Source organism: Terrapene carolina, unplaced genomic scaffold (assembly GCF_002925995.2).
Source record: "Terrapene carolina triunguis isolate 2854851 unplaced genomic scaffold, T_m_triunguis-2.0 Scaffold198, whole genome shotgun sequence".
Taxonomy (NCBI): domain Eukaryota; kingdom Metazoa; phylum Chordata; order Testudines; family Emydidae; genus Terrapene; species Terrapene triunguis.
The window spans coordinates 2,540,005-2,550,483 of record NW_020664549.1 but is presented as its reverse complement, the minus strand read 5'-3'; the positions used below and the strand labels follow the sequence as shown (position 1 = coordinate 2,550,483).

The 10,479-nt window shown below is 46.3% G+C and overlaps 1 protein-coding gene across 1 annotated transcript; it reads right to left on the bottom strand.

The window, feature by feature from the left end:
- Positions 1–355: 355 nt before the first annotated feature.
- LOC113407130 (protein phosphatase 1 regulatory subunit 15B-like) lies at positions 356–9,036 on the bottom strand. The gene is made up of 2 exons (XM_026655215.2): positions 7,156–9,036; positions 356–1,068 (listed from the first exon to the last, which is right to left on the bottom strand). Exons 1-2 carry the CDS (start codon positions 8,734–8,736, stop codon positions 856–858), a joined length of 1,794 nt encoding a protein of 597 aa, XP_026511000.1. The 5' UTR covers positions 8,737–9,036; the 3' UTR covers positions 356–855.
- Positions 9,037–10,479: the final 1,443 nt, after the last annotated feature.

The window sequence follows — 10,479 nt, the reverse complement described above, 5'->3', positions numbered from 1 at the left end:
CCAAGTCTTTGGGCTGCACAAGTCTTTGAACCACCGCCTCCCCTGGGCTGCAAAGCTCAGAGAGCGCTAGGTACCTAGCTCCTGGGTGAGGGAAACGGTTCCAATCCCTCTGGGGTGCCCCCCCCCGCCGCTTCCAACCTACAGGGTAGGCAGGCAGAGACGGACGGCACCCAGAGTGGTGCCCGGCACCCGCCAGCCAGCAACATGTGACCTCAGGGGACATCGTCCCAGAAGGCCTGCTGAGAAACTGCTGCTGTGGCCTTGCCCTCTCCCAGGGATCTGGAGTTTTACTGTTCCCAGCATGCCTGGGAGGCAGACATGACTGGGGCCACCGACTCCCCCCCGTGTGCCATCCCGGCCACACACCTGCATTGAGTTCCATCCCCCTGGTCCAGGGTCAGTTGCCCAACCCGGTCCCGTCTCTCCCCATGCACCCCGTTAATGATCCTTCATTAAGTTCACCTATGGAAACCTTGTTACGACTTTTACTTGCCCTAGATAGTCAAGTTCGACCATCTTCTCAGCACTGCACCAGGGCCATGACCGATCCTGGCAGGGCCGATCCGAGGACCTCACTAAACCATCCAATCGGTAGTAGCGACGGACAGTGTGTACAAAAGGCATTTATGGACTGGATTTTACCTAAACAGTTGAGATACAAACTGCTTTAAGAGCAATACAATTACACCACTCTTATTCTTCAAGTGACCAAGGTATTTTTTGTTTCCATATCAAATCTGGACATAATTAGGTATATTTTATTGGCTGAACATTAAATTTGGAAGCAGTATTAAAGTTATGCTTAGCTCCTCGTTATAGGAACAGTAGGGTAACAGGGCTACCAAATTTAGGGGGCTAGAAAACATCAAGCATTTTATAGTATGTTTCCTGGAGTCTATTAAATATCCTCTGTCTATGCTCTACGGTTAAGCAGTATCCAATTGCATCTTCTGTTTCTTGAATTCGTTTCTGGAACCTGCACCCATCCCGTGCAAGTTCTTCCCAGGGTCCTTTCCGATCTTCTTCACTGCTTACATAATACTCAGTAACTTCTTCAAGGAATGTTACCTATAAGAGAGAAGATATTTATTAAAGCAGGAGTGCTCCCTTTTTCTGAGGCCCTCCCCCCAACATGCTATAAAAACTCCATGGCCCATGTGTGCCACAACTGCTTTTCTGCATATAAAAACCAGGACCAGCATTAGGGGGTAGCAAGCAGGGCAACTGCCCAGGACCCCATGCCACACAGGGCCCCGTGAACCTAAGTTGCTCAGGTTTGGGCTTCAGCTCCTTGCGGTGGGGCTTCGGCTTTCTACCCTTGGCCCCAACAAGTCTAATTCTGGCCCTACTTGGTGGAGCCCTCGTGGCCCCCCAGGGGGCTCCGGACCCCTGGTTGAGAACCACTGTATTAAAGCACTGGACAATCATTTACACAAAACGATCTCATTCTCAATTAGTATTTGCAGTTACTGTTACCATATTTTGCCATGAGGGCTCTTAAATTAAGAACTGTTCCAAAAAACCTAATGAAAACATAATTCAATGTTGACTAACTTGTGCAGCGTGGTCTTTGCACTAACATTTGACTATGACAACACAAGGTTGTAACATGCCTGTTTTTAAATGGGTATATTTTAGTTTATCTTTACAAAGGTAAAAACAGGAGAACTTGGTTCCTGCAGCTTACTTAAGTTGTGTACTGTTCTGAACAGACTCTACGGGTACTACAGTGTAAACAAGAAGCCCCACGTCAATATGGAGAAGAGGATGTCGTACAGTTTTTAAATTTAAGGAAGTGGCACTCTTATAGCTACATGGCTAGGACAACACAGATCAGTTATTTAGGACTTACAGTGACTTCAGCAGGTGTATTTAAATACCATGTACAGAGTTTTGAAATTACAGTAATGGTATTTTCAAATGTCACAACCCTAAGCTTCATGATGCAGCAAAGAAGTATATCTTTAAAGCTATGACCAAACCTTTGGCAGGCATGCTACTAAAACAGAGGCAATATCTCCTTCCAGAATGGTTATACAACATTTTCATTGTATTTAAAATTCAAACAAAATATTTGGAATCACAATATTAGCTCACCTAGTCTAATGCTATTTTAAAGATTTAACTATTATCCTTCTGATCTTAGCTATTAATAGGCTAAAATTAATGCCATACTGTACTTTAAACTCAACATACAGTATCTAATTATGTACCTCCTCGTTTTGCTACGTTCAGTCTTTCAGATGCAATTTAAAACTGAAGCCCGGACTACCTGTCATTAAAGATCCCATAGCAATGTTCAGAACAAGTGTATTAATTCCAGTTTCTTGGAAACACTCCACTTTGGACAATTAGCCCTGGTCTACACTACAAACTTATGTCAGTATAACTTCATCACTCGGGCGTTGCAAATCCACATCCCCAAGTGAAACAGTTACACCGACCTAACTCCCGATGTAGACAATGCTACATCGATAGAAGGGCTTCTCCCATGGACATAGTTACCGCCTCTCAGGCAGGTGCAGTACCTATACCAATGGGAGAAGCTCTAGGCGCCGCAGCTGTGTCACTGCAGCACTCTAAGTGTAGACGAGCCCTTATATTCTGCAAAACATGCTCACTGAGAAGCTGTTCTTTGCATATCTCTCCTCCCCTTCCGTCCCTCAAAAATGTTTGACTGACATAGCTACTATGGAAACCTTCAGGAGGAAAAGAGCTTGTATAACTTAACAAAAAGGCACAAACTTTGGTGCCAACATCTAGACAAAGGCATTTCCAGTGCAAATGGATTCTGTATTCAAATATAACCACAAGAGTGGGGCAATGTGAGTCTGTTAGAATTTCCTTAACATTTTATAGAAGTTTAACTTAAGCTGTAGAAACTTGCTTAATTTTTTTTTAAAAGCTAGCCACTCAGCCAAGAAGCACTTCATTTGCAATCTCAAAAGCATCCAGCCTTTTGCCAATTGCAGGTTAAAGTAATGTAAATGCAGAAATTGCCTAGAATAATTTTTGTACCTCTTAAAATTACATACTTTATACCAGGAACAGCCACCAGTGGCAGCCACCAGCATAGCTACACTAGGGAGTTATCCCAATTCAAACAGGCAAAGAGGCTATATGCACTAGTGAAGCTTATCCCTGCTTGAAACAGGAGTAAAGCACCCTGGTGCAGGCTGCAGCTTAGCCTTACACTGGTGGTGCCAAAAGTTGAAATCCCCAGTGTGCACAAGGCCTTAGTTTTACACTTCCTCAAGACTACTCTATCCAGAACTTCCAGGAGGTTTCAGTTACCACTTACGCCCTCACCCCACACCTGTGTACACTTTGAGCACTGGCAGAGAGTAAGATAAAGCTTCTATGTAGTGACCTACTGAGCTATTTATCAAAGGGATCATACAAGGACTGATCCAAAAGTGTCATCAGTCTTAAAACTAGTCCAGAAACTCAGTTTTAGCTTTAATTCCCCATTGGAAGTCAAGTCCTTAGTTAATTCAACGTAGTGTGTTAATAACAGATACCCTGTTCCCCTATAAAGGGTCTTCAAGTTTTTAAAACTTTAACATACAACATTGTGCTCGTTTTCCTGTTGAATTATTCAAGGTGATTTGCGCAATATAGTCTTTACTAAGAAACCCTCTGTCACTTTTAAGCAATCTTTGGGTAACAGATCAGCCACATCTAATTAAATATCTGCTTTCAAATAAACTGATAGTTACATCAGCCTGTCCCTTTGTGGCCTACTAATTTCATCCCCTTTACATCAGTCTACAACACCCTCTTGGGTACAATTAACAACTTTTGTAATATCAAACTAGATATTGCATACAGATCATTGTTCATTCACTGTGTTACTAGGAAGGATTACACAAAGGGTTTGAAAATTACTGTATCTAAATTACTAGTGCAAACAAGTGAAATAGGTGAGGTGGTCCTAAAAATGCAAGTTTCATGCACTCCAATAAAATGTTTTTAAAAGCCTTCATCTGACATGCAGCAAGATCTTGAAGATAAAAGAATAAGTATATGAAGCTTTATATAAGTGCACCAAGTGGCTCTTTAGAATGCCTACACAAAGCCATAAAAATAAAGTATAATCCAAGAACAGAAAGTAAATATCTACTTGGAGTTAGTTTGCACATAATTACACTGACATCAAACTAAAAGTTGCTACTATATGAAAACATTCCAGCTGCAATTTCCACTAGCCACTGTGTGTGTGTGCGTGTGTATATGTGCTATGTAGTATACATGCATACTTTTTAAAACTAAACCCTTCAGGTGAGGGATTCTGATCTTTGTTTAACACATTGTCCATTATAGAGTGTTATGTATACTTTCAACATTACATGAAGTGCACTTCACACCAAATGGTTGCTTCTAAAACGAGTCACTTTCTAGAATCTTTTTTCAGTCTCATGTCTTCACTGTTTCCACAAAACAGAATTAAAAGCTATTCAGTGTTAAATTTGCATTTTAAGTTTAATGTTAATTTGTTGCTGCAACTCAGCTAATTTTTTATAAACGCAGTTATACCTAATTTGAAGAGTTTCAAATGATGAAGCGGGACTTTACAGTGAAATACTAAGAGAGCTGGACTATTGACATATACACATGTACCCCAAGTGACTGTAGGGAAGTCCATCTACACAGCAATTCACCTGTGCCTGCCCTAGGTCAGCGGACTCAGGCTCATGCTCTGGGACTGTCAAATTGCTATGTAAGTGTTCAGGCTCAGACAAGAGCCAGAGCTTTGGGACCCGAGATGACCCCTGCCAAGCCAGAGTCAGCCACAGCCCTGGGTCTTTTGTTCGAGTGTTGACATACCATTATTAGGGGCTCCTTCAAACTCACCTCTGAGCTATGGTTCAGAAAATGTGAAGGCTGATCTAGATGGCTCTACTCTTCTAAAGGAATAGGACTCAATCTGATCAGAGAGCACAGTTAGGTGCTATAGGCCCTCTGATTCTTCACTTCATCTTCAAAAGTATGCTAGAAGGGGACATAGGTCGAGCTACTTTCTGCTAAACAGCTGAAATGGTAAATTCCCATAATCATGGTAAAGGCAAACAGATATACATACAGTTTTAGGCTCAAACAGCCATAGTTTATATAGTCCATCCCAGTAGCAGGAAGGGGTGGGGTCAACAGCATCCAAAGAAAACTATCAACCTTAAGCTCCCATATCCCAGCAAGTTTGCTGTTGCAAAAATTCTGCTATTGTCAGGGGAAAGAAACCCAAGAATAGAAATATAATTTCAAAAATAAAGATTTTGAAGTAGAGATGTTAAAAAAACAAACTAAGATAAATCAGTCAAGCAGTAGCACTTGATGCTAGGTGAGTCAGGAAGTACAAAATGCCACTCCCTGACCTAGCAGGGGTTAAAAGCACAATCATCATAAGATGGTGAGGGAGAGAAGATCGGAGATGTAGTTCTTGCTAGTCAAACCTCAGGGAGGTGCTCAAAAGGGAAATGCTCTCCTTTCTCCTATAAGGAAAAGCTGGCAAATTACTTCAAATCACAATGTTATCAGATCATGTCTGGAAGAAAAGGTACTTGGAATGGCAGGTGAAAGATTGGGAAATTGGGCTATTCATGAAGCTGCAGGGCACAAGCCTTGAATATCAGACTGTCCCCAAGCCAGGCTCTCAAAGTAATCACAAAACGGCCATATACTATGACCACTACAAAAACAGATTTTACTTGTTCCATCTATTTTGATAAGCTGTTACAGCATCATGGAACTCAATCTTACAAACCCTTACATGGGGTTTGCAAAATTTGACACCGTCTTACAATATGCTTGTAAAGGGACTCAATTTATAGTAGCCTAAAAGTAATGCTTAACTTTTTAAGACAGCCACTTAAGCTAAATCCTAGTACACAAGATCAACATCAATCCAGCAAGCCAACTCCTCAGAGACTTGGTAGCAAAACCTGTGAACCCATACACAGATCTCCATACTTGTCTATTTGTATTTAGACCTATAGTGTTAAAATATTTTTAACTAATTCCTTGGATTACTATAGAGAATACTTCAATCTGACTAGTAAGAATTGTTTCTGTCATCATTTAAACTCAATAGAAGTGTTATGATGCATTTTTAAAAGACTCAGACGGTTTTGAAAGTTCCTATAAGAACTAAGTTCTTGACTTCTGTTACCAAGTGTTAAGATACTATAATAATAAAGAGTTTCCTCCCACTGCACTAGAAGTATGATTAAAATGACTATGTGTTATTACACAAACTAGTTTAATAAAGTTACTTGGCTACAATCTGAAGAGATAATTTCTGGGTAATTTATAAAATGGAAATATGGGCCTGACACAAATACAAACATTTGTATGTCACATTATTTTTTTTGGTAAGGAAAGATTAAAAGAAAACAAGGAATTTTTACTAAATCCTTAATGCTTCCAGATGCTGTCAGAACAAAAACAGTAGACAGTGTCAGAACCCAGAAAGTGCAAGGAAACCCTGCTTTAAAATGAAAATTCCAGAACTCAAGAGATTTCGGAAACAAACGTTTGTTAACTCACATCATAACAACACATCGCTGTTCGCCATTTTATCAAAAACTTGATGTACACTCAAATATTAATTGAACAATTAGCTTCTAAGCTTGTTGGGGGAGGGACCATCTCTTGCTATGGGTAAAAGTCCTGCCACCACTGACTTCAAAGGGCCAGAATACCTCCTTATGTTTTCACCTATTGTCCTAAGCAATGGACCCCTGATCCTGAGTGACTGCCTAGGCACTAAAGCAGAACCTAAGTTAAGATCACATGCCTCATTTGGAACCGGAAATACACAATCAGGACCAAAAAAACATATACAGTACAGTACTGTGTTAAAGAGAAGATAGTAACAAAATAAAGGGAAAGTTTAAAAAAGATTTAACAAGGTAAGGAAACTCTGCTTGTTTCATTTAAATTAAGATGTTTAAAAGCAGCATTTTTCTTCTGCATAGTAAAGTTTCAAAGCTGTATTAAGTCAATGCTCAGTTGTAAACTTTTGAAAGAATAACGTTTTGTTCAGAGGTATGAACATTTCAGTTATGAATAACCTCCACTCCAGAGGTGTTCATAACTCTAAGGTTCAACTGTACCACAATACTAGCACATAAGTACATGAACTAACATGAAATATACCTTTTTTCTCTTGGTATTTGTACGTTTCTCTCCAAAAAGAATGCCATGCTGCACAGTATCTGTGACCCCAGAGTTATGGTTCTCCAGCAGCTGCACCTGACAGGTGAATAAGAGATTGCACTGAGAGCTGACCAAACACAGCCCTGATGCTCCTTCTAAGTCATGCTTCCCTTTCTTTTTTGCAGTTTGAAATGGTGCCTTGAAATTGAAAGGGTTATAGGGATCATCTGAGTTACAGAATGAGTTCCAAAGTTCCAAATTATCTTCCTCATCTGCACTATTACACTCCCATTCATCATCCTCTTCAGAACAGAGGGCAGGAGAGCCAGGAAGGCTTTCGGCCCATGAAGAATCCTCCTCTACATATGACTCACCAGACAAATCCTTCTCTGAATTAACAGCAGTTCGAATGGCAGCTGTAAAGTTCTGAGGGTTGTAAGGATCCAAACTGCAGAAGGAGTTCCAGAGGTGCTGGCTCTCACTATCCTGGCTAGTAGAGTCTGAATCTGAGAGGGACCCCTCGCTATCAAACCCATCATCATCATCCCCATCCCAGTCTTCCTCACCCTCTGAACTTTCCTCTCCACTGGAACTGCCCCTGATAATGTAGTCTATCAGTTTGTTAGCGCAGGCAGGCCTGGATGACACTGGCAGGTCTTGCTCTATATCAGAATCCTCATCTTCATCCTCTTCCGAGAGGGTCTCTTCCTCAGCTGCCTCCTTCTCAGGACTCCATACTTCCTGTTCTAGGGGGCTCTCTCCAGCTTGCCCCACTATGCTGTGCTCAGGCAGTTCCTCACGGCCTCTCAGCTCCCAGGCATCACACTTCTGCTTTAGATCCTCTTGGCGGTTACTCCTGTGCTGCTGTTCCTCCTCCAGGCTGTGGTAGCCGTGGTCCGGGTCAGGCACGGCCAAGCAATTAGTCGCCAGCTGTTGCTGCTGGAGGAACTCCAGGCGCTTGATGCGCACGTGCTGGATTTCCGGGAGCCCCTCCCGGGATGAGGGTCCCCGCCAGCCGTCCGCGGGGAGCTCGGCGCTCAAAGGCTGGGGCAGGTGGCTCTTGTCGGTGCAGCAGGCTTGGCCGTAGCCGGACCCCAGACTGCCGCCGGGGCCCAGCATGTAGGAGACCAGGTCCACTTGCCGGACACTGAGCGGGGCCAGGCCGGTCCGCACCAGCCCAGCTCCCCACAGCGGCTGGGCAGACTCCAGGCTACTCTTCCGGCGCATCTCCGGGGCGTCGTCCGGCCAGTGCAGCTCCCCGTCGGCCCAACTCAGTGAGGCGGCGGCCTCGGACAGCAGCAGGAGAGGCGCGGCCTGAGATCCCCCCGCGGGAGGCTCCCCCGCCGCGGGGCACAGGGCGCTGCTCAGCCCCTGGCCGGGCAGCAGCCGGTGGAGAAGACCGGGCAGTGGGGAAAGCAGCTGCGAGAAGAGCCGCAGCCAGGAGAAGGGGGGGCTAAGTTGGGGCTGGGCCGCGACGGCAGGAGCCGGGGGACAGGCGCCGAGCTTCAGCCAGGTGAGTCCTAACCAGGAGCTGGCCGGGCCGAGCCCGGGGCTCGCCTGCTCCCGCTTCCTCGGCTCCATAGCGGGGCTCCTCAGCGCTCCCTGCGGCCCGGCCGCTTCTCCGGCGCCGGAATCCAGCTGCTGCCTGCGGAAGCTCGGGATCTCCTAGCGGCGTTGCGGTCTCCTCTCGGGCAGGGCTCCATAGTGCAGCGGGCCAGCAGTCCCCTCAGGCCAGCGACGGCACCATAGAGCCCAGCCCGGCCGGCCGCCCTGCCTGAAGTAGCGAGAACAAAATGGCGTCGGAGCCGCGAGAGCGACAGTTAAACCGCCCACCCGGCGCGAGACCCACACTAGCCTGCGAGGCGCGCGCCCGCGGCCAACTCCCATTGACCTGACAGGGCTCAGGGAAGAGTGGGCGGGGCCGTTCCGCAACATCCTGGCAACTGCGTCACCGCCCCCAGCCTATGATTGGTTCCCTGCTGGACTACAACCCCCCGCCCACCCGAGCCGCCGCCTGCTCGAGGTACCGCCCGCACCCTACCGGAGAATTGCATCAGCCGCGGAGGAGAAAGGGGGAAGAGCGCATGCGCTGCACAGCCACCGCCCGTCACGCACAAGGCCTTGCGGAGCTTATTGCACGGCAGCGCCCCCTCTGGACATCTGCGGAAACTGCACCCCTATTGCTGTCCTGCCTCCAGCGCCGCCTGGCTGCATCCTCGATTCCCCCCGCAGACTCCTGCTTCCTCTGGTTCCCCGGGGGCTGCTCTGCAAACTGCCCGCTACCCTGTGCTTCCCCTGGCTCCACAGCGCCCCCTTGCCTTGGGGGCAGCAGGGATGACAAGGCACTGCTGTGGCGCTGACCACTCCTGCTCCCCGCCCAGCTTTGCTTCTCATAGGCAGGGCCCTGTCCCACTGTTCCCTGTGCTCCTGGGAACCCCCCTCAAAAAGCAGGGTCTAGCACTCAACATCCCATCCCCTGCTGTAGGCTCCAGGGGGAGAACCGGGGTTCCTTCCCTACCCTCAGACTCCCTAACTCCATACTGGCAGCTGCCCCATTGGCTTACGCCTGCAGGGGCTTCTCCACCAGTGACCCTGAATTTAATACTTCAGGAAGAGCCATCCATTTCTCCAGACCTTCTTCTTGCTGCCACCCTGCTAGATGTCTGGCAACGCCCCAGCTGCAATAGGGATCAGCTAGTATGCTACAGCAGCTCTGCCTTAGAGGTTATGGGCACAGCTTTGGCAGTAGAGCAAAACATTGATGGTAGGAGTGGGTGGGTACCTTTCCTACATCTTGTTGCAGCATCCTTGCTCTCATGGAGAGGCAGCCACACAGTCTGGGAAACGCTGTCCTAGAGGCTGCACTGCAGAACAGACTGGTAAACAGAATCTGGAGGAAAAGAAGCAGTCCAGCTCCACTGTCTGATTGCAATGGAGCCAAAACTACATTGTGTCCTGCAATACATTCTGCACTCTCAGTTTAGAGATTCCAAATGATGAGATGTTCATCTCCTTCTTCTTTCTTGGGGAGTTTGTTCCATAGCCAATGAGGCCATTATTCCTAATATCCATTTAAAATTTTCCTTTTAATTTTAATCCCACTTCTAATTACACCCCTTGTTCTTAGTATCTAAGGCTAGGTCTACACTACAGCGGGGTTCCGACCTAAGATACGCAACTTCAGCTACGTGAATACCGTAGCTGAAGTTGCGTATTTTAGGTCGACTTACCTGGCGGTGAGGACGGGGGAAAGCCGACCGCTGCCGCGCTGCCGCCTCTTGTCGAGGTGGATTTCCGGAGTCGACGGCAGAGCGATCAGGGATC

Coding starts and splice junctions, on each gene's coding strand:
- LOC113407130 (XM_026655215.2), bottom strand. CDS start 8,736: ATGGAGCCGAGGAAGCGGGAGCAGGCGAGCCCCGGGCTCGGCCCGGCC. Junction 1,069..7,155: donor CAAATACCAAGAGAAAAAAG/GTATATTTCATG, acceptor TCTCTCTTATAG/GTAACATTCCTTGAAGAAGT.